At 39.7% G+C, this 24582-nt stretch overlaps 2 protein-coding genes across 2 annotated transcripts; one reads left to right on the top strand and one right to left on the bottom strand.

The window, feature by feature from the left end:
- On the top strand, positions 16089-20134 carry LOC109212897 (AT-hook motif nuclear-localized protein 7-like). Its single transcript, XM_019376628.1, has 5 exons — positions 16089-16926; positions 17342-17409; positions 17511-17642; positions 19188-19349; positions 19489-20134. Exons 1-5 carry the CDS (start codon positions 16362-16364, stop codon positions 19819-19821), a joined length of 1260 nt encoding a protein of 419 aa, XP_019232173.1. The 5' UTR covers positions 16089-16361; the 3' UTR covers positions 19822-20134.
- Positions 20586-22324, bottom strand: LOC109221131. Its single transcript, XM_019385599.1, has 5 exons — positions 22078-22324; positions 21862-21947; positions 21037-21222; positions 20870-20930; positions 20586-20764 (listed from the first exon to the last, which is right to left on the bottom strand). Exons 1-5 carry the CDS (start codon positions 22322-22324, stop codon positions 20586-20588), a joined length of 759 nt encoding a protein of 252 aa, XP_019241144.1.

Genomic DNA, 24582 nt, shown 5'->3' with positions numbered 1-24582 from the left:
AGTGGTACCTCGTCTGGAGGTAGGGATTCTTATGGTAGAGGCCATCCTCCGAGGCCCTTTCAGTCAGCCCTACAGGCTCACATGGACTTCAGGTGGTCGTGTCTCTCAGCCGCAGTCTTCTGACCAGCAGCTTTTCAGTTCACCATCAGCACCTATCAGCGCACCACCACTCCGTTATTCTCAGCAGCCGAGGGCTTGTTACACGTGTGGCGACACGAGACATATTGCCAGGTATTGCCCTCGAGCTTCTGACAGCTCTCAGCAGCAGGGTCCTCGCCCTATGATTCAGGCATCAGGTGATCCGCAGGCCGCCCAGCCAGCTAGAGGCGGGGGTAGAGGCCATAGAGGTGGAGGTAGAGACCATAGAGGTGGAGCTCGGACCGCCAGAGGTAGAGGCCAGCCAGCAGCCGATCGTCCCAGAGATATGATTCAGGGAGGTGGGGCCCAGCCCCGGTGTTATGCTCTTCCAGCCAGGCCAGAGGCTGAGTCTTCAGATGCAATTATTACAGGTACTATTCTGGTCTGTAATAGAGATGCTTCAATGCTATTTGACCCTGGGTCTACGTATTCGTATGTGTCGTCCTATTTTGCACCCTACTTGGCTATGCCTAGTGATGCTTTGGGTATTCCTGTTTATGTATCTACACCGGTGGGTGATTCTATAGTGGTCGACCAAGTTCATCGTTCTTGTGTGGTAGTATTTGAGGGTCTTGAGACCCGTGTTGATTTATTTCTCTTAGACATGGTGGATTTCGATGTTATATTAGGGATGGATTGGTTGTCCCCGTATCATGCTATCTTGGATTGTCATGCCAAGACCGTGACCTTGGCTTTACCAGATTTGCCCCGTTTGGAGTGGCGAGGGACCCTAGGTCATGCCACCCGCAGTGTTATTTCATATGTGAAAGCTCGACGTATGGTCGAGAAGGGGTGTTTAGCTTATCTGGCGTATGTTCGTGATTCCAGCACAAAGGTTCCTTCTATTGATTCTGTTCCTATTGTTCGGGAGTTCCCCGAGGTTTTCCCTTCAGACCTGCCGGGTATGACGCCCGACAGGGACATTGATTTCTGTATTGATCTGGCTCCGGGCACCCAGCCCATTTCCATTCCGCCGTATCGCATGGCCCCGCCAGAGTTGAAAGAGTTAAAGGATCAGTTGCAGGATTTGCTGGAGAAGGGTTTTATTAGACCCAGTGTTTCTCCTTGGGGTGCGCCGGTGTTATTTGTGAAGAAAAAAGGATGGTTCGATGAGGATGTGCATTGATTACCGGCAATTGAACAAAGTGACGATTAAGAACAAGTATCCGCTGCCGAGGATTGACGATTTGTTCGACCAACTTCAGGGTGCAACGGTGTTTTCAAAGATAGACTTGAGATCTGGCTACCATCAGCTGAGGATTAGGGCGTCCGATGTCCCTATGATAGCATTCCGTACTCGGTACGGGCATTATGAGTTCCTGGTCATGTCGTTTGAGTTGACCAATGCCCTAGCAGCATTCATGGAGTTGATGAACTGAGTGTTCAGGCCATATTTGGACATGTTCGTGATAGTCTTTATTGATGATATTTTGGTGTACTCCCGCAGCCAGGAGGAGCATGAGCAGCACCTTAGGGTGGTTCTTCAGACTCTGAGGGATAGTCAGTTATATGCCAAGTTCTCCAAGTGTGAGTTCTGGTTGAGTTCAGTAGCATTTCTGGGTCACGTTGTATCAGCAGAAGGTATTCAGGTGGACCCGAAGAAGATAGAGGCAGTCAAGAACTGGCCTCGACCAGCATCAGCTACAGAGATTCGGAGTTTCTTGGGGTTAGCAGGCTACTATCGTCGGTTCGTGGAGGGGTTTTCATCTATTGCAGCCCCGATGACCAGACTGACCCAGAAAGGTGCCCAGTTCAGATGGTCAGATGAGTGTGAGGCGAGCTTTCAGAAGCTCAAGACAGCTCTGACTACGGCACCAATATTGGTTTTGCCCACAGGTTCAGGGCTTTATACAGTTTATTGTGATGCTTCCCGTATTGGGCTTGGTGCAGTATTAATGCAGGATGGCAGAGTCATTGCCTATGCTTTGAGGCAGTTGTAGATCCACGAGAAGAATTATCCGGTACATGATCTAGAGTTGGCAGCCATTGTTCATGCTTTGAAGATTTGGAGGTATTACCTGTATGGTGTGACGTGTGAGGTGTACACTGATCATAAGAGTCTTCAGTACTTGTTCAAGCAGAAGGAGTTGAACTTGAGGCAGAGGAGGTGGTTGGAGTTATTGAAAGATTATGATGTTACTATTTTGTATCACCTAGGGAGAGCCAATGTGGTGGCCGATGCATTGAGTAGGAAGTCCGCCAGCATGGGTAGTCTAGCTTATATTCCGGTCAGCCAGAGACCGCTTGCTTTGGATATTCAGGCCTTGGCCAATCGATTTGTGATATTGGATATTTCGGAGCCTAGCAAAGTGTTAGCTTGCACGGTCGCTCGTTCCTCATAATTGGAGCGTATCCGTGATCGGCAGTTTGATGATCCCCATTTGTGTGTCCTGAGAGACACGGTGCAGCGTGGAGGTGCCACGAAGGTGACCTTAGATAGCGATGGTGTTTTGAGATTGAAAGGGCGAGTTTGTGTGCCCAATGTCGATGGGATTCGAGAGTTGATCTTAGCGGAGGCCCATAGTTCTCGGTATTTTATTCACCCGGGTGCCGCGAAGACGTATCAGGACTTGCGGCAGCATTGTTGGTGGCACAGGATAAAGAAAGATATTGTTGCATATGTGGCTCGATGTTTGAACTGTCAGCAGGTTAAGTATAAGCATCAGAGGCCTGGTGGTTTGTTTCAGAGGATTGAGCTTCCCGAGTTGAAGTGGGAGAGGATTACCATGGATTTCGTTACCGGACTTCCGTTGGCTCGGAAGAAGTTTGATGCGATATGGGTGACCAAGTCAGCACATTTTATTCCTGTGGCAGTCTCTTATTCATCCGAGAGGTTAGCTGAGATTTATATCCGGGAGATTGTTCGCCTTCATGGTGTGCCGGTATCTATCATTTCGGACCGGGGTACGCAGTTTACCTCGCGTTTCTGGGGTGCAATTCAGCGAGAGTTGGGCACATGGGTTGAGTTGAGCACAGTGTTCCATCCTCAGACGGACGGTCAGTCCGAGCGGACTATTCAGATTTTGGAGGATATGCTCCGGGCTTGTGTTATCGACTTTGGAGGATCGTGGGATCAATTTTTGCCTTTAGCAGTGTTCGCCTACAACAACAGCTACCAGTCCAGCATTCAAATGGCCCCATATGAGGCGTTGTATGGTAGACGATGTCGGTCTCCAGTGGGATGGTTTGAGCCGGGAGAGGCTCGGTTATTGGGTACATATTTAGTTCAGGAGGCCTTAGATAAGGTCAAGATCATCCAGGACAGGCTTCGTTCGGCTCAGTCACGGCAAAAGAGTTATGCAGATCGTAAGGTCCGGGATGTAACTTTCATGGTTGGTGAGCGGGTCTTGCTCCGAGTGTCGCCTATGAAGGGCTGATGAGATTTGGGAAGAAGGGCAGGCTTAGCCCTAGGTTCATTGGCACCTTTGAGATCCTTGATCGAGTGGGAGAGGTGGCTTATAGACTTGCCTTGCCGCCTAGCTTGTCCAGCCGTGCATCCAGTGTTTCATGTGTCCATGCTTCGAAGGTATCACGGCGATCCAGCCCGCGTGTTAGATTTCAGCACTGTCCAGTTGGACAAGGATCTATCTTATGAGGAGGAGTCGGTAGCTATTCTAGACCGGCGGGTTCGACAGTTGAGGTCGAAGAGGTTTCCTTCAGTGCGAGTTCAGTGGAGAGGTCAGCCTCCTGAGGCATCGACCTGGGAGTCCGAGTCTGATTTGCGGAGCCGTTATCCCCACCTATTTCCCGACTCAGGTACTTCTTTCTTTTGTCCGTTCGAGGACGAACGGTTGTTTTAGAGGTGGAGAATGTGACGACCCAAAGGGGGTCATCACCTATTTTCCCTTTCATTCCGTGCTTCCGAGGCCTTTAAAACCTCATTTTTTACTTGCCTCGATTTGCGTGCGTAGTCCGGGCGCGTAGCCGAAAAGCTTAAATATGAATTCTGTGTAAAAATTGATGAATTTTGATATTAATATGGTTAAAGTTGACTTTGGTCAACATTTTGGGTAAACGGACCCGGACCCGTGATTTGACGGTCCCGGAGGGTCCGTCGAAAAATATGGGACTTGGGCGTATGCCCGGAATCGAATTTCGAGATCCCAAGCCCGAGAAATGAATTTTTGTGTGAACATGTTTTCTAAAATTAATTAAGGAAAATGGAAAGGAAATTTGATCAGAAGACTATGGTATCGGGCTCGTATTTTGGTTCCGACGGCCAGTACAAGTCTTATATGTGATGTAAGCACTTTCTGTAAAGTTTGGTTGGAAACGGACGTCATTTGACGTGTTTCGGACTTAAAAATGAAAAATTTGTGTTTTATAAAAAGTTGGAAGAAATCATGTGATTTGAGGCTTGATTCTATGCATATGATGTTATTTTGGCGATTTGATCGCACGAGTAAGTCCGTAGGATGTTTTTGATGTTGTGTGCATATTTGGTTTGGAGCCCCGAGGGCTCGGGTGAGTTTTGGATAGGTGTCGAGTTGCTTTTGAGCCTTTGAAAAATCTTGTATCCTTCAGTTCTGCAGGCTTCGCAATTGCGAAGCCAGCTTTCGCAAAAGCGATCTCGCAATTGCGAGCTTCCCATCGCAAATGCGATCCTTCACCTGGGCAGCAATCTTCGCAAATGCGAAGTCATTCATCGCAAATGCGATGCCTGCCCATGAGCCCAGCCTTCGCAAATGTGAAGTGTTCAATCGCAAATGCGAACCTTCCACTTTTCTTCAAGTTCGCAAATGCGAACTAAAATCTCGCAATTCCCAGACCTGCTGGGTTCGCAATTGCGAACCCGGGTTCGCATTTCCCATATCTGAGACCTGCATTTTTTCATACTTAGACGAATTTTCAACCCATTTCTTCATTCTTTCAAACTCAAACACTCCATAGGCGATTTTCCAAGAAAACTTTCTTCCCCAAATCATTTGTAAGTCAATTTTTACTTAATCTCTTCAATCCTTTGCATCATTAAACATGTTTTCATCTTAAAATCAAGGATTTTCATGGGTGAAAATGGGGATTTTGGGTAGAACCTAGGTTTTCTTCAAATTGGGGAGTTGGACTCAATTTGAGGTCCGATTTCAAAACAAATCATAGATATGAACTCGTGGGGGAATGGGTAATCGGGTTTTGGTTCGAACCTCGGGGTTTGACCACGTGGGCCCGGGGGCATTTTTGGAAATTTTGGGTAAAACTTTGGGAAATTCATTTTCATGCATCCAAATTGATTCAATTAGCATTTGTTGATACATTCAAGTAATTTGTGACTAGATTCGAGCGGTTGGGTGGTGAATTCGAGGGGTAAAGCTATACTAGAGGCTTGAGTTGAGTTTGGAGCATTTGAGGTAAGTGTTTGGTCTAACCCTAGCTTGAGGGAATAGGAGTAGAGTCTTATTTGTTAATTGCTATTTGTCGAGTACGGTGTATAGGCATGGTGACGAGTATCTATACACTGGTGTCGAGCATGACCGTGAGTCCTAATTTGCTAAATTATCGAATTTGTAATTGTTATTTATGAGGAATTGGTTGGAAATCTTTGACACTGAGCCAGTAATTGTTGAGACTAAGTGTGGATGTAATTGTGTTGAGTAGAGATTGAATGAGTTTGGTTATAGCTGGATCTCCCTTGCCGGGATAGTTTATTATATTACGTTGCTCCCTTGCCGAGATAGTTTATTATATTACATTGCTCCCTTGCCGGGATAGTTATTATAACATCTTTCTCCCNTGAAAATGAAAGAAAAGAGAAATAACGATTTACTCTTGCATGGTTGTTATTGGTTGTTTGTGTACCCTTGTTGGGATTTCCTTCCAATACTTGTTTACTCCCTTGCCCTTTATTTGTGACTGTTGCTTGGGCAAGGTTGAGAGGTATACATTACGGATCGGGTTGCGCGCCGCAATAATATTATATGAGGATCGGGTTGCACGCCACAACAGTGATAATTGTGGATCGGGTTGCACGCCGCAACAGTGATAATTGTGGATCGGGTTGCACCCCGCAACAGTGATAATTGTGGATCGGGTTGCATGCCGCAATAGTGATAATTGTGGATCGGGTTGCACGCCGCAACAGTGATAATTGTGGATCGGGTTGCACGCCGCAACAATGTTGAAATATATTAGGGTTGGGTTGCGCGCCGCAACAGTTATTGATACAAATGTGTTTATGTTGGTATTAGTTTCTTGTTCGCCGGAAATTTTAAATTGCACCAAGATTGATTACTTTGGATTTACTGTTAATATTGTTATCTCCCCACATCATGTTTCCCCTCCCATACTGTTAGTTGCCTTGTACTTCGATTTCTGCTGTATATTTATAATTGCACAGGTTTATGTGAGGTCCAGTCTAGCCTCGTCACTACTTCGCCGGGGTTAGGCTAGGCACTTACCAGCACATGGGGTCGGTTGTGCTGATGCTACACTCTGTGCATTTTTGCACAGGTCCAGGTATTGAGCAGCAGCAGCAGCATTAGCACGGGAGCGGACCTTCAGTCCAGAGAGACCCGAGGTAGCTTGTAGGCGTCCGCAGGCCCGGCGTCTCCCTTCTATCTTTACATTTGGCTGTCATCTCATTGTACCCGAGATAAACAGATTATGTTTCTTTCAGACTTTGTATGTAGTTCTCCTTAGATGTTCGTGAGTATGTGACTCCAGTCCCGGGGTAGAGATATATGTGTTGGAACTTCTGTATTATTGATCATCCATCTACATTTAAGTCTTCCGCTTATGATTTTAATTCCGTCGCCTTTATTTAATGCCGTTAATTATTAAAAAGGAACAGGTGTTTAATGAATTGCTAATTAAGTTGGCTTGCCTAGCTCCTATTAGTAGGCGCCATCACGACCCTCGAGGGTGGGAAATCCGGGTCGTGACAGCAATTGCGAACCCATGTTCACATTTCCCACGTCTGAGGCCTGCATTTTTCATACTTAGACGAATTTTCAACCCATTTCTTCATTCTTTCAAACTCAAACACTCCATAGGCGATTTTCCAAGAAACTTATCTTCTCCAAATCATTTGTAAGTCAATTTTTACTTAACTTCTTCAATCTTTAACATCATTAAACATGTTTTCATCTTAAAATCAAGGATTTTCATGGGTGAAAATGGGGATTTTGGGTAGAACTTAGGTTTTCTTAAAATTGGGGATTTGGACCTCAATTTGAGGTCCGATTTCAAAACTAATCATAGATATGAACTCGTGGGGGAATGGGTAACCGGGTTTTGGTTCGAACCTCGGGTTTTGACCACGTGGGCCCGGGGGCATTTCGGGAAATTTTGAGTAAAACTTTGGGAAATTCATTTTTCATGCATTCAAATTGATTCGATTAGCATTTGTTGATACATTCAAGTAATTTGTGACTAGATTCGAGCGGTTTGGTGGTGAATTCGAAGGGTAAAGCTATACTAAAGGCTTGAGTTGAGTTTGGAGCATTTGAGGTAAGTGTTTGGTTTAACCCTAGCTTGAGGGAATAGGAGTAGAGTCTTATTTGTTAATTGCTATTTGTCGAGTACGGTGTATAGACATGGTGACGAGTATCTATACACTGGTGTAGAGCATGACCGTGAGTCCTAATTTGCTAAATTATCGAATTTGTAATTGTTATTTATGAGGAATTGGTTGGAAATCTTTAACACTGAGCCAGTAATTGTTGAGACTAAGTGTGGATGTAATTGTGTTGAGTAGAGATTGAATGAGTTTGGTTATAGCTGGATCTCCCTTGCCGGGATAGTTTATTATATTACATTGCTCCCTTGCCGGGACTATGTGTGTATTGTGTTGAAAGAAATGGGATCGTGTGGCACGCCGACCACGAGTTATTATAAAATGGGATCGTGTGGCACGCCGACCATGAGTTATTATGAAATGGGATCGTGTGGCATGCCAACCACGGGTTATTGTGAAATGGGATCGTGTGGCACGCCGACCACGAGTTATTATGAAATGGGATCGTGTGGCACGCCGACCACGAGTTATTATGAAATGGGATCGTGTGGCACGCCGACCATGAGTTATTATGAAATGGGAACATGTGGCACGCCGACCACGTGATATTATTATAATGGGAGCGTGTGGTACGCCTACCACGTAATGTAAGGAAATGGGATCGTGTTGCACGCCTGCAATGAGAGGAAATTGAAATAAGTGGAAGTGGTTTGTTTTCCTTTATTCTGTGTTAGAAGAAATCAGATGTAGTTTCGTCTGTTAATCCTGATATTCTGTTTTTATCTGCTTCCCCAGAAGCATGTTTCCCCCTCTCAGCTTTAATTGCTTACTTTCCGCTATTATTTTGTTGTACTTGTATATATATATCTGCACAGGTTTATCTGGTAGTCTGGTCTAGCCTCGTCACTACTTCACCGGGGTTAGGCTAGGCACTTACCAGCACATGGGATCGGTTGTGCTGATGCTACACTTTGTGCATCTTTTTGCACAGATCACAGTACCGGAGCAGCAACTTTTGGACAGCAATAGGAGCATTTGGGAGCTGACTTCAGTCCAGAGATCCCGAGGTAGCCTTGCTGACGTCCGCATGTCCCGGAGTCTCTTCTATCCTTATTTCGTTTGTTGTCCTTATACCTGAACAAACAGTATTGTATATTTTTCAGACTCTGTTTTTAGTATTCTATAGACGTTCGTGAGTTAGTTACTCCAGTCTTGGGTAGAAGTTGAAATTGAATTCCCGCACTTGTTTTCAGTTCATTTCTATTTAAAATTTCTGCTTTTATATTAAATGTCTCATTGCCTTAATATTGTCGATGTTGCATAAAAGGTTAATAATTAGTTGGCTTGCCTAGCTCCTAATAGTAGGCCCCATCACGACTCCCGACGGTGGGAATCCGGGTCGTGACAAGTTGGTATCAGAGCACTAGTTTACTTAGGTCTCACAACTCACGGACAAACTCGGTAGAGTCTGAGGGATCGGTACGGAGACGTCTGTATTTATCCCCCAGAGGCTGCAGAGTTAGGAAAACTTCACTCTTGTTCTTTCTTGTCATGCGATTCTGTTTCCCAAATACTGATTGTCTTTCTAATATGTTCTTTCGCAGATGGCGAGAACACGTGCTTCCTCTTCTACCGCGTAGCAGCCCGAGCCCCCTGCAGCAGTTCCTACGAGGGGCGGAGGGCGAGGCCGAGGCCGTGCCAGGGGCCGAGGCAGGGGCAGAGCTCAGCCTCGAGCAGCAGTCCCAGAGGTGGAGCCTCATGTTGATTATGATGAGGAGGTTCCAGCCCCAGCAACTCCGTGGGCCCAGCTCAGGTCCCAGAGGGATTCATAGCCACCCCAGTTCTTCAGGACGCTTTGGTCAGATTGGTAGGCTTTGTGGAGAGCGTCACTAGAGCGGGTTTGCTTCCAGTAGCACCAGCTTCTCAGGCTGGAGGAGGAGTTCAGACTCCTGCTACACGTACTCCGGAGCAGGTAGCTCCCCAGGCTCAGGTTCCAGTGGTTCAGCCAGCTGTGGCAGTTCAGCCGGGTATTGTGACTCAGACCGGCGATGGAGCGGCTATGTCAGCAGATGCTTTGTGGAGACTGGATAGGTTCACCAAGCTCTTCACCACCACATTCAGCGGTGCTTCTTCAGAGGACCCCCAAGATTTCTTATATAGCTGCCATGAGGTTCTTCGGACTATGGGTATTGTGGAGACCAATGGGGTTGACTTCGCCACCTTTCGTCTATCTGGATCCGCCAAGACTTGGTGGAGGGACTATTGTTTAGCCAGACCAGCAGGGTCGCCATCTCTGACTTGGGACCAGCTTGCAGAGTTGTTCTTGAAGAAGTTTCTCCCCGTTACTCAGCGATATGCTCTTCGCAGGCAGTTTGAGCGCCTTCAGCAGGGCTCTATGACAATCACACAGTATGAGACCAGGTTCATTGATCTAGCTCGCCATGCTATGTTATACNCTGCTTCCCCATAAGCATGTTCCCCCTTTCCAGCTTTAATTGCTTACGTTCCGCTATTATTTTGTTGTACTCGTATATATATATATATATATATATATATATATCTGCACAGGTTTATCTGGTAGTCTGGTCTAGCCTCGTCACTACTTCGCCGGGGTTAGGCTAGGCACTTACCAGCACATGGGATCGGTTGTGCTGATGCTACACTCTGTGCATCTTTTTGCACAGATCACAGTACCGGAGCAGCAGCTTTTGGACAGCAATAAGAGCATTCGGGAGCTGACTTCAGTCCAGGGACATTCGAGGTAGCCTTGCTGACGTCCGCAAGCCCGGAGTCCCTTTCTATTTTATTCAGTTTGTTATCATTTGTACCGAAGCAAACAGTTTTATGTTTCGTTCTAACCTTGTATTTAGTATTCTCTAGACGTTCGTAGTATTGCGACACCAGTCTTGGGTAGAGGATTTTGTTAAACTTCCTCATTTCTTTCAGTTAAATATATTTGAGACTTCAGTTTTATTATTTATGCTTTAGTGCTTTCTAATATTGACGATGTTCGCTAAAAGAGGTAATTGATAATTGGCTTGCCTAGCTCCTATTAGTAGGTGCCATCACGACTCCCGGTGGTGGGAAATTCGGGTCGTGACAGAAAGTGGGTTAGGATCACTTACCAAAGTTTTGGGGAAGAATTGGTCTTCGAATAATCGCCTCTAGGGTTCTAGGATTTGAAATTTGAAGAGTGAATGAAAAATCCCGTCTAACTTTATTTTTACACAGCTGCAGATGTCGCATTTGCGACCTGAGCTCCGCAATTGCGCAGCTCGCAAATGCGAGAAAAGCTTTGCAAATGCGAACTCTTCGCATTTCTGCTGCCTTCGCAAATGCGAATTATTGTTCGTAAATGCGACCTGAGGTGATCGCAATTGCAATCCTGATCTTCGCAAATGTGAAGTCCACCCCCAGCCCAATTGCTCGCAATTGCGATGAATTGAGTTCTAAAATATTAGATGACCCTTTGGGTCATCACAAAGTTAGTAATAAATGTGGATGCTGGCATTTTAATGAAATTAAGTATATGTCGTAGATCTTAATCATACAAATCTATTCAGATCCATTAAGTTATTGTGAAATTAAAAAAAAAAATAAACTTAATGATTAAAATCTAAATAATTAAGATCCAGACCTTCATTAAGTGCAAACAAATGAGGCCTAAGTATCTTCCAATTGAGAGCTCATTCACTGGAAAACAAAAACACATAAGGTTAGATAGGAAAAAAAAAAGAAACACCTTTAACTACCACTATGATCGGAGTTCTCAAGGCTGCGATTTAAGGCCACAGGAAAAATTTACTCGCACCTAGTGTTTATACAAAATTATACCAATATTTTATGGTTAAGTTAATTTATAAGGTGAAAACATGTATTACTTAATCATAATTAAATGAAATGAGTCTATTTATAAATACATATCATGCACCTATTAATTTGATGTAAATTTCGAATGTGGATAAAATTTTATCTGTTTGGACCTCCGATCTTTGGATTTGAATTTTGTTCCCTTTTGAGCCTGAATTGGTCTTCTTTTACTCCATTACTTGCAATTGATTCAATGAAAAAGGTTCCATTATTGTATTGGTTATATAAATATAATGCGAATTTTTCTATTGGTAAAAAATATATTTGAAAGGACTCGCTCAATTTAATTATAAAATAACCTAAGTTTACACAAATATCCTTCATACCTCATTCCACTTCTATACCTAACTTTGGAATGTAACCTCTTTCCAATAACATTTAGCCAGTTACTAATTGATTATAGTTCTACAAATCATGTTTTTGCTTTTGCCCTATCATACTCAAAATTTGCATGGATTAACTTGTTAATTATTTTACACATAATAAATGGATATCCTAATGACAATAACTTGATGTTATAAAAGTAAATTACCGAAAATTAATCGTATCATGTCATAAGAGAAAACGAGATGCTGAGATGATTTAACTTTATTTATATTTATATACAATTAAAAAATCAAAAAAATAATATGGTATAAATTTCTTTAGATAATCAGCCGAATCGAACTATTGATACACTAAGCTGAGATGAATGGCTTTATTTTTAATTAAAAAAAATTCCATGTTCTGATAAGATTTAAAAGCCAAGGGGCTTTTCAACCAAGTCATACTTTGAGGGATTCTGTATTATAAAATAAAATAGGCGTTAGGCAAATTTTTTTTTAGTTAAAGTTAATAAAAAATATTTGAAGTTGAAAATGGTAAAGAGTTTATCCTTGCGGAGTTTGCAGCTGTGTCTGAACAAGAATAAGTTGAAAAGATATAAACGGAACAATTTTGACCTGAAATATTCTCCAAATCAATATTTCGTTATTTCATCAGTACTCTAAATACTGAATTTTAGTACTTAAAATGCTTGTGACCAAAATTTGTATTTTCAAACATTAAAGAAAGTCTATAAAATATTGAAATAATATTTGATGGGTTTGGTCCGGTAAAAATTGCAAAGTAATTTATTTGCAAGGAGTAAATTAGGTAAGAAGTCAAGATTACAGGTGAGAAGGCCATAATTAGGTTGGAATTTTTTCTTCTTTCCCATTTATATAGCTTCAAAATAGATCTTTATACAAATAATTGGACGGATTCACTGTTTACTCATCCTAACGGTATACATAGATTATATATTTTTATTGTATACGATTATATATATATATATATATATATATATATATATATAATAATTTTTAATTTAAATGATTTGATGTTCATTATATAGGTTAATTCTTCTTAAATAATTTACATAATGTATAAAGTATCTAGTGTAGTGGGAAATAAGCAAACCCAATGTTTCTCGAATTTAGATTTTTCAGTATCCAATATTAAATAGGAAGATATGACTCTGTTTAGGGATTTGTACATTTTATTAGCAATAAAAACTGAAATAAAGCATTATTTTATTGCAGGAGTTGAAGCTTTAACAGCACATCATCGGTTGACTGGCTTTTTGTGGTTTGAATACTTTCACCGGCTTTTTTTAATTGCATAAAACAATAATTTAAAATCGTTTTAACCCCTTTCTTTTCCTGAAAGGCCGTTTTTACCCCTGAATTATTTTTCTTTGGTCGTTTATGTCCCTACCAATTAACGTGTTCTTTTCTTTCTCTCCCTTCCTTTTAAATGTACACGTCTTTTTTCACTCTTTATATTTTTCTATTTCCGTTCGTTGAACTTCTAGAAATATCGAATGCAATGTTCTTTACCGTTTTTTTTTAAAATTATTTTAATTTTTGAATGAGAATAAAAATATAAAACGAAGAATTAACATGGGCAAATTAACTTGATTTCATTAGAATCGTTATAAAATGCTAAGGGATTTTACATGCAAAGTTGCATATCATCAAATAAATAGTTTTAATATATAAAATGCACAGCTGAACGAGGATATGACCTTTGATAGGATGGTGTGGAGATCGAGGATTAGGGTAGTGGAGTGGGTAGTCTAGAGTGTTCATAATAGTAGTATTGGCACACAGTCTCGCTTTCTGTTGGTAGTAGGTTTTTATGACTAACTGTTATTTTCTTTCATTGTTGATCACCTTACTATCTTATTATCTTTTTCCGCTTTTATATGGCTATTTGGTTTCATTAATGTGATGCTTATGCTTTCCTGAGTCGAGGGTCTATTGGAAACAACCTCTCTATCCTCACAAGGTAGGGGTAAGGTCTGCGTATACACTACCCTCCCCAGACCCAACGGTGTGGGATAATATTGCGCATGTTGTTGTTGTATATTTATCAAACATGTATCCGTCTATTTATAAAATTAATTTCAATATTTAAAAGTATTTTTTTGAATGCTGAAACTTGATTATATCAACTAATTTTAATCCTTAAGACAAACGGCTTTTCAATTTTAGCTGTTGGGATCTAATAATGCAATTGGATCATAGGTTCTCCAATCTTTTAGCTCTTCCTACTTCACTATTCACATGTCCACCTCCCTTTTTTTTTTTTAAAGTCAAATAACCTATTGTTTAGTTTAATCCACTAATGTAGGGTGTTGTCGGTTAGTACGGTACGATATGTAGATAATTTGGTTCGGTATTTTTGGTATTCAATTTCTTAAAATACTATATCAATATCGTACATAATTGAATTCGATAGAGTTTGACTTTTTTCCTTTCGGTTTCAGTTTATTCAGCCCGATTCTTTCGGTTTATTCGGATTGAATACTAGCTAATGCATAGAGCCATAAACAGTAATATTCTCATTAATTAAAGTACTCACAAATACAAAACTAAAAGCTTTCTTAGCTCGCCTGACTTTTGGCAAAATCTTTATCAATATTTAGCAATAGTATGTCATATAACTTCGTATATATTTCGGTATGGTGTCAATTTTTCAGTATTTTTTATACCAAATACCATACCTAATACTATTTAAAAATAAAATTAAAACCAAATACCATACCAAATATACCAAAATTTTCCGATTTCAGTATTTACCCATATTATGCACATCCCTACACTATTGTTGTGACTTGTGAGCTTAATTCCTTTTTTTTTTTCGGCTCAAACATTTTTATAATATGACAGTACGAAAATTATATCATTTAAACCTTTTACCTTGAAGTTTATAAATAAAAATGTATAGTATATTTTACTTTTACAGAAATTGAAACCTCCTTGAAATGTAGGTAGAAATTTTAAATATTTATTAAAATATTGATGAACATTAAATATGTATATTTAAAATAAAATTTGACACAGATACGTCCTAATCTTAAATTTTTCTCTCTTTTGTAACGGAAGAAAAAAGGGTACAATAGAAGGAATCATTATGATTAAAGGGATTGCATTTTCGGCCAAAAAGCATACGTTTTTTTCTTTTGTTTTCTTTTTTTACTGATAAAGAAAATACTATGCACATACTTTCTTTTTCCACTCAAATTATAACGTTTCCGGAATTTCATGATAATATAGACCAGTTATTGACACCTATTCATCAAAAAAAAAAAAAAAAGTAAGATATCACAATAATTCAAATTTTAAACTTACCAAATCCCTATAAATTTAAATACGAGTTTAAGTTTGGTGCAAATCATGAGGCAAATATGGACTATAATAATTAGGGTGTTCATCGGTCAATACAGTACGATACTATATCTGAATATTCTAGTTTAGTATATTTGGTATTTGATTTCTCAACGTGAATGCCAAAGAAAAGTATTATATACATCCTTAACCAGAGGTCTCGGGTTCGAGTCCCTGGGTATGGAGTCCCCTGTGTTAGGGAGCGCTTTACCCCCAATGTGTGACTTCCCTGCGCGAATCCGTATTTTGTCGGCCGCCAATGTGAGTACCTGACACCGTGTGGGAAACAAAAAAACTTATTGTATATCTTGGTATGTATAATCAATAATATATGTATTGCGTAACTTATTACATATTTCAGTACAATATCGATATTTCGATATTCTTTTAATACTAAATATTATATTTAATACAAAAATTTTAAAAATATTATCTAAATACCATATTAAATACTAAAATATTAAACATTAAATACCATTTTTTTTATTTTGATACGATAATTCAGTATTTACATATTATGCATAGCCCTAAAAGTAATATGTAACCTTTCATATCAAGTTGATACTATAATCTAGAGAATAGAGTGAAAATCAATAAAATTTAATGTAAACATTCTTTGTGTTATCACTACATATAACTTAGATATTTTTTAATATTCTAATGAGTGGATAGGATAACAAATATAATATTTTCTTTAACACCACTTCTCCTATTTACGGAAAATTAATGGGATTTGGTAATTATAATTCATAAATCATAAATCTCCAAATATGAAAACAAAATCTTGTCATTATCTAAGGTAAAAATATAAAAGGGTAACTATAAGAACATAAAAAGTAAACTGAGGACATTTTGGGCATTTCAATACAATTAACAAATACTAGGTGTAGAGTCCAGACAAAAGGCAATTACTATATCAGTTGTTTTTTCTTCACTTTTATTTTCTTCATTGACCCCATTAATGGAGGGAACCTCAACTTTACAAACTCCAAAAAACACCAAACAAAATTTTATTTCTGAAAATCAGAACTAAATAGTACTAGTAATAATCTCCAAAACCCATTTTCCCTTCTGGCGCCATTTGTTTACCAACCCTTATTTCAAACCAAACCTTTATTTTTTTTAATTTAATCTCTATTTAAAGTTACATTCTTGATTTTTCTTTTCCCCATAGTACTGTCTTTTTTTTCCCTAGTTTTGGGGTGAAAAAAATGATGGAAATGGAAGATAAAGAGAGTACAGAATCTGGTTCACTCGGTGTTAACTCAGAATATGACTCACCACCACCACCACCACACCCCCAACCACCACCAGTAACAGCAGTAGCAGCAGCCAATGGGAGTTTGACAAGTGGCAGTGGTAGTGGGGTTGTGCCACCACAAATGCTGAATATGAACATGAACATGAACATGAGTATGACAACAACTGAGGGGGCAGTAGGGGTGGTGGTGGTGGGTAGTGGGGGTGGTGGCGTAGTAGGAAGTGGTGGGGAGAAAAAGAAGAGAGGGAGACCAAGAAAGTATGATGCAGAAGGGAACTTAACACCTCAATATATAAAAGCTGCAGCAGCAGCAGCTGCAGCTAAAGCAGCAGTGGCGGCGGCGGCAGTGACGTCACCTGGTGGTGGTGGTGGTGGAGGTGGAGGTGGAGTGACACCACCGTCAGGTTTTACTATAACGTCACCGCCTTCTTCTGCTTTTTCTTCTTCTTCCTCTAAAAGAGGACGTGGCAGACCTTCTGGTTCTTCTGGTAACTTGCAATTAATTGCTTCTTTGGGTAAGTCTGTTAAGAGATTTTTCTCAAAGATCTGTTAATTCTTAAAAAAAAAAAAAAATTAATCTTAATATGTTTGTTGATTTAAAGGTACAAAACCCTAGAATGGTCTTTTTTATTTTTATTTTCCGAGTAAATCGAAAATAGTCTCTCTACCTTCTCAGCACACGCTACTGTTTGTGTACACATTAACTTCCCTAGACCCTACCTTTTTCCCGGGTTAGTGGTGAGGTTAGTATACACACTACCCTCAACAAACCCCACGTGTGTGACCTCACTTGGGTTGTCGTTGAATAAATCGGAAACAACCTGAAATGAGGCAGGCAAAAAATCCAAGATTTGGTTTTGTTAGCTTTAGTTTGTTTTACCTAATGATTTTTCTGACGTAAGAGTGATATGTGCTTTTTGGTGTTTGAAGGTGAGCTGTTTGCACATACAGCTGGAGGGGATTTTATGCCACATGTGGTTACTGTGCATACTGGAGAGGTAATTTCTTCTTTTTCTTTTTCATTTCATGATGTAATGAAATGAAATACTAGGATTTCCTTTTCAGATCTGAAATGTTTTGTGTTATGTACTGGTTTTAGGATGTGGCAGGAAAGGTTTATTCTTTTGTGCAGAAGGGTTCAAGAGGGATCTGTGTTCTGTCTGCAAATGGGGCTGTTTCTAATGTTACAATTCGTCAGCCTGGTTCTTCTGGTGGTCTTTTGACTTATGAGGCAATGATCTATTCTTAGTTTCATTCTTTCTCCTAATCTTTTAGTACTTTGTATCTTTTTTAAGATTGTGTTAGCTAATAGCTTTTACTGATTTTTAGTTTTCTAGAAGCTTCTGTTATTGTTGTTGTCCTGCCTCAACCACCCCCACCTGAAAAAAGAAAAGAAATAAACAATAAGGAATGTCTCAAGAATCAAGTTCTAAAGAATTAAAAGATGCTTTCTCTGCGGAAATATAGTTTCTTTTTTATTTTATTTGATAAAGTATATATTCTGCGAAAATGTAGTTATAGCTGGTGAAGGGTAGTTGGTGGCTGCCTCCAGGACTTTGGTTCAGTAGTAAGAGCACCTGAGTGATGTGTTAGGTACACGCGCGAGTTAGAACCATGCCCTAGTCAGCCTCGGGGATTTCTCGGGTATTAAAAGCAAGTTGTTTGTGACTTAACTTTATTTGGTCTTGAAAATTTGTATCACCATTTATAGGAAATTGACTAAATCAATCCCTCAATGTACTTGGTGACCTTGATTAGTTTCGCCTTTACATGTGTGTATCTGTGATCTACACCATAAGTTAGGACTAAAACACTTCATAGGAGAGTGGTATATATTGTCTGAATCAATGTATCAAGGAAACTTTGGCTACAGCCTGAATGCCATATTGCTTTTACATGGTTGAACTTCAAAAGTAGCGAAGCGTCGTAAGGGGCTCTAGTGTTTATTCATCAAAGCACAATAATTTCAAGGACCAAAGGTATATCCAGTAATAGGAAATTCAAGTCTGCTATTGCATGAGCTTCCCATCTTTAACTGATTGCCGTAACTTCTCTTCTGTGTTCTAGTAATTTCCTTCAAATGGGGTTCCCGGATTTACTTTCTGTATTGCAGCTCTCGATATTTAGGCTGTTTCTATGCTCATTCTAAAGGGCTTTGCTTCTGTTACAGTACAAAGCATGAATCAGTGTCCACCATTCTGGAGAAATCATGTTTCTCCTTCTGCCTAATGTTTTGTTTCCTTGTGTTTGATAATTGTGTTCAAGTGCTGTTCTTATTTTAAAACAACAGTTCTGAGTTTGACCCATCCTCCCAAAATTCAAATTTAAATGATTAGACAAAGATCCACATAAATTGTTGATAGCAGCCAAACTTAAGCTCAGATTGGCATCATTTAATGTATGGAAGGCGAGGATCAAATAGAGTTGACACTACAGGCCTGAATGAAAATGGTTGTCGGATCGCAGATGTCCTGTCGTCGTCTCACTTGGATTAATTTATGCTCCCTAATTCTTTTCAGTTTACATGCCTGTTCTCTTCAGCAAGAAAGTGTTTTTGCAGTCTAGAAAGGAAAAGCAGTTCTAGGTTTTCCCATGAATGACTAACCTAATACGCTTGCTGATGTAATTATATAGCCATTGAATTTCATTGCATCGTTTTGCTACCTCAGCTCTCATGTGCTTTTTGTTTAAGAGTTGTTATGTCTTCTATGAGAAAACAGGAGTTATTGCCTTTTATATCCTGGAAAATTCATATTTAGTTACTCTGACGATGCAGGGGCGCTTTGAGATCTTAGCGTTAACTGGATCTTACACTGTTTCTGAAAATGGTGGCATGAAAAGTAGGTCCGGTGGATTAAGTGTTTCGTTGGCTGGCCCAGATGGCCGTGTTATTGGTGGTGGTATTGCTGGTTCACTTATCGCTGCAAGCCCCATCCAAGTAAGTACTGTTATGTTATTATATACGGAGTAATAATTATAGGCCAATTATCTTTTCTGTTAAATTTTCTGATTTACGTGTCCACAGCCAACATCGATAGCATACTCTTTATTGATACCATTTCTTCTTATGTCGCTAGATGGTGGTCGGAAGTTTCATGCCAAATGCTTTTATAAAACACAATAAAAGGAAGCATCATCAAGTCGAACCAAGAATGGCTCCTGTTATCCACAGCTCTCCGGACCCTGTTTCAATGGTAAGACCTGTATCACATGCACCACTTGTGAACAACATGACTCTGACTCAGGCACCTCAAATACCAATGCAAAACCACGGAGAGGTTGATAACAGCACGAGCAACAAAGATATGCCAAATTCCACATCTACCGACACTTCTGACTGTAATGGATCGGAGCCAACTTTTGATCAGAGACCATATCCTGATATTAACCTGTCTATACCTATGGAGTAGCTTGTTAAGTCGGGAAACCAAACTCGACAATAGTTTCTTTTCCATTTAGCTGATTCCCTGTTTTCCTGACTTCTGATTGTAACTTGAGGAATCATTTTAGGACTGCCTTAGAAACTTTGAAGTATGCTGACATGACTAGAAGAGGGCTAATATATCTTTTGTTTTCTGGTTGTTGTAATGTCTATACAGATCTTTGTTCTTTTCTTTTTGAAGGATTTTACCTAGGAACAGATGCTATATAGTTGCATTAATGTCAGTCGGAAGTTCAAGAACACTCACTTATTCTTATATTGATATCATGTTTTTGTGCCCAGTTAGTTGTGAAAGGCTTAATGCGGTGTCTCTCTGAGGCTGTATTGTCTTTCGGAAACAGCTTCTCTACCACCACAAGATAGGGGTAAGGTCTGCATGCATACTAAACACTCCAAACCCCACCGCACTAATGTCAGTGGGAAGTCCAAGGAGACTCACTTATTCGGAATCTATTTTTATGTTCTGCTATATATGCCATTTATAGTAGCACTTCACTGTAACATCCAAAATATCGGAATAAATGCAGCTGTTATAGAGAAGTTTGGGTGTAGTTATAAACTGTAAAGACATTTATATTGCATAGGAACTGCAAGGTTTATCAGGGAACCATTCCACACATATTGTAGTAAACAGTAGTAGATCATTGACATTGTGACAATAGGTTGTACTTGAAACATTAAGTAAAACATAGTTATATAAGTTTTAGCCCATAGCTAGTAAAATCTCAATGACTAAACTTCAGGAGCTTCCTCTTTTATGGCAAAACGTTGAACAATCTTAGCATAGTAATCCCAATCAGTATGAGAAGCTGTTATTGCAGGTTGTCCAAAGGGATGTTCTTTCACGTAGGTTGGAACATCATCTGCATCTGCTAGCCCATCCAGAAACTTCCGTAGATCGCCGTTAGGACCTATTCAATATGTGTAAAATATAAATCAATCACTTCTAAGCGACTTGACAGTGTATAAAAGTTAAACTCAATCCGTCAATATGAAGGACTAGTAAAATATATTACCAAGTAACGTGTCTTTGCCTTTTCCAACTTTGAAAACAGGAGGAAAAACCACTGTATTAGGCTTGCAAATCAAACAAGAACTATCATAAGTTAGTCTTCTTATAAAGAGATTTCTTATGTCTATAGCCAATCTTGTACTCTTGTTTTCAATGAAATGCAAAACGTACAGGGTTAAGTAGAGCTACGTGGGGTTCATCATCAATCAAAAGTGTGTTGGATTCTGAAAATTTTCCACCACGAAAAGGAAGGATATGATACTTGTTTTCCCATATTTTCTTCATTTGTTTCAAGAATATGGGCTTCTCCTTCTTCTCCAAACACTTAAAGCCACTGTCAATGCATTTTTCTTGATCCTACAAAACAAATGAAATTTCAAAAGATTTATAGTAGCCTGGTGCATGAAACATCCCGCATTTACACAAGATACGGGGAAGGGCCGCACCCCAAGGGAGTGTGATGTAAGCAACCTATTCTGATGCAAGCATCGATGGCTAATTCTATGGCTCGAACACATAAGTTATAGGTCACATGGAGACAACTTTACCGTTGCTCCAAGGCTTCTTTCTCAAGTTTAACCTAAAAGGGTAGCTTGGTGCACGAAACATCCCGCGCTTACACAGGATACCTAGGAGGGCCGCCCCTTAAGGGAGGCTGATGTAAGCAGCCTATTCTGATGCAAACATCAGTGGCTGATTTTATGGCTCGAACCCGTGACTTATAGGTCACAATGGAACAACTTTAAAGTTGCTGCAATACTTCCATTCTTTCCCAAATTTAACCTCAATAAACAAAATGAGTTCTAATTAGCTAGATTAATTTGAAAGCCACATAACCATACAAGTAACAACTTTCGTCGAAGTCCAACCATGATGTTGTCTAGAATAGCATCCATGTTTCTCCTATATTATAAGGACAAAAGCAAAGCTATAGTAACAATAATTTCAAGAAATAATTATTAACATACTAGGTTTAAAACATTTTAATTGAAATACTAACTCCATTGCAGATGACCATAGTCCGACTTCAAATCTTTCGAGGCAAAACTTCATAAATTGATCACAGAAAGGTCTCTTGAAAACTGCTTTTAACAAGGCATCACAACATAAGTTAAACAAAAACAAAAAAAATCATTACAATTAACCAAACATCAATGAAGCATTTTTTACACACACACATTTGCGCGCGCACACATATACACACACTCAAACCTGAGAAATTTCCACAAACTAAGTCCGGTTTGTAGCTTTCAACAGTGAACCAGTCGCGACGATGCACTCTATGAACCAGCAGCCCTCCAAGATTAAGCACAAGGAGTTTCTTTTTTGGACCAAGGTTCAGTTTATCTAAGGGAAGATCTAACTCTTTTCCAATGTCCTTTGTTTCATTTTCATTATCACTATTATCATTACCAGAAGCCAAGTTCTTCAACTTCAGATTTGAAAGCTTTCTTGCCATAGTTGGATTTTAAAGAAGGTTTAGTGATAATACTACTTTGATACAGTTTTTAGAAAAAATGGTGGATTATATATATAGGGTGGGATTCAAGATTTATTAATGGTGAAAAAACCTTTCAAATACTTGTAATTAAACTATATATGGAGTCTTTCCAATTTCCAAGGATCATGCATGCTCAAAATTCTAGAGGATAGAATCTGTTCAGTTATTCTAAATTCAATAGGATATCTGTTCAGTATATTACTTGCGTAACAGTCTGAAAATGGAAGTGATCTAATATAGATTAGTGTACAACTTATTAATACTGTTTATGCATATTAAGTCTTTTCAGTAAAATTTATAGAGTTACAGACTTTCATTTTCAGTAATCTTAAGCGCTAGAAATTAAAAGTCTGCACTCCATAACAAATCTTGGTTTGGTTATATTAGATTATGAGTATTATCTCAAGATTATATACTTTATCATATGCTAAGCTGTCACGATCCGGATTTCCCATCCTCGGGAGTCGTGATGGCGCCTACTAGTGAAAGCTAGGCAAGCCGACAATTACAGATTTTATTATCCTTTTTCCTTATCTTTTAACAATTTCACAAGTTAACATATGATCAACAGTGGAATAAAAAGTGCGAAAGACGAAATTCAACAATTTAACTTAATACAAATACGGTTCCATAAAGTAATCCACCGAGAACTGGTGTTACAATCTCACGGACTATCTAAGGATACTACAAATAGGGTCTGAACGAAGAAAAAAAATACATGTCAGTCTCTGAAATAAGTAAGAACAGAAGGAAATAGGATAGAAGGGGACGCCAAGGCCTGCGGACGTCTGCAGGACTACCTCGGGTCTCCGCTGGACTGAAGGCAGCAACCTCACTGTGGTCCAAATGCTCCAGCACCGGGATCTGCACATAGTGCAAAGTGTAGTATCAGCACAAACGACCCCATGTGCTGGTAAGTGTCGAGCCTAACCTCGGCGAAGTAGTGACGAGGCTAGGACAAGACTACCAAATAAACCCGTGCAGTTAAATTATATACGGCAAATAATGATAACAGGAACTAGCAGTTAAAGATGGGAAGGGGGAACATGCTGCGGGGAATATCAAGTACTAATAGAATTTCAGTAGGAAGCATAAAGAACACCATAATTTCATATCAGCAAGAATAAGAAAAACAGTAACAAGTGCACGGCATCACCCTTCGTGCTTTTACTCTCGTTCTCACCATAAGAACTAATATTCACTCTTATTCTTTCTTGTTGCGGTGTGCAACCCGATCCTTATCATATAATACTGTTGCGGCGTGCAACCCGATCCCAATCATATAATACTGTTGCGGCATGCAACCCGATCTCAATATACAAATCAACACCAATCACATAAGAATCCCGGCAAGGGAACAATAGTATAACAATAATATCCCGGGAAGGGAAAACAATATCATAAGCAGAAACATCCCGGCAAGGGGAACAATATCATAAACAATAACATCCCGGCAAGGGAATCAACAATATATCTCTTCTCGTTTCCACAATCACTTCACAACATAAGTCACAACTTGAGCCAATGCTCAACAATTGTCAATTACCAAGAATATTTTCATAAGCCTTGTTCAAAATTTATAATAATCATATTAAGCATGGACAATACATAACGGAGTCACAATAATCATAGTATAAGACTCACGGGCATGCTTGACACCAACGTATAGATACTCATCACCACACCTATACGTCGTACTCAACACTTAACACATAGCAAATAAGACCATAACTCCTATTCCCTCAAGCTAAGGTTAGACCAAACACTTTCCTCAATGCCACGAACACAATCAAGCCTCAACTACCGCTTTACCTCTCGATTTCACTTCCAATTCGTTTGTATCCAGTCACACGTTACTTAATAACATTAATAAATGCTAAATAAACCAATTCTAATGCATGAAAATAGGTTTCTCAATGTTTTTCCCAAAAAGTCAAAACCCGACCCCGGGCCCACTTGGTCAAAACCCGAAGTTCAGACCAAAACCTGAACACCCATTCACCCACGAACTCAAATATATAATTTATTTTGAAATCGGACCTCAAATCGAGGTCCAAATTCCCAAAATTTGAAAATCCTAAGTTCTACCCAAAATCACCCAATTTCCCATTAAAAACCCTTGATTTTGAAATGAAATCATGTAAAAAGATGGATTAGATTGAAAGAAATGAGTTAGAAATGACTTACTAATGATTTGGAGAAGAACCTTTCTTTGG

The sequence above is a fragment of the Nicotiana attenuata genome, chromosome 2 (assembly GCF_001879085.1).
Source record: "Nicotiana attenuata strain UT chromosome 2, NIATTr2, whole genome shotgun sequence".
Lineage (NCBI taxonomy): Eukaryota > Viridiplantae > Streptophyta > Magnoliopsida > Solanales > Solanaceae > Nicotiana > Nicotiana attenuata.
This window is presented reverse-complemented; position numbering and strand designations above follow the sequence as displayed.

Excerpts from the sequence above, each read along its gene's own strand:
- LOC109212897 (XM_019376628.1), top strand. The coding sequence starts at position 16,362 with ATGATGGAAATGGAAGATAAAGAGAGTACAGAATCTGGTTCACTCGGT. Across the intron at positions 17,410-17,510 it reads TTACTGTGCATACTGGAGAG|GATGTGGCAGGAAAGGTTTA; the intron begins GTAATTTCTTCT and ends TACTGGTTTTAG. Across the intron at positions 19,350-19,488 it reads TCGCTGCAAGCCCCATCCAA|ATGGTGGTCGGAAGTTTCAT; the intron begins GTAAGTACTGTT and ends TTATGTCGCTAG.
- LOC109221131 (XM_019385599.1), bottom strand. The coding sequence starts at position 22,324 with ATGGCAAGAAAGCTTTCAAATCTGAAGTTGAAGAACTTGGCTTCTGGT. Across the intron at positions 21,948-22,077 it reads AGTTTGTGGAAATTTCTCAG|TTTTCAAGAGACCTTTCTGT; the intron begins GTTTGAGTGTGT and ends TGTTAAAAGCAG. Across the intron at positions 20,765-20,869 it reads AGGCAAAGACACGTTACTTG|GTCCTAACGGCGATCTACGG; the intron begins GTAATATATTTT and ends CATATTGAATAG.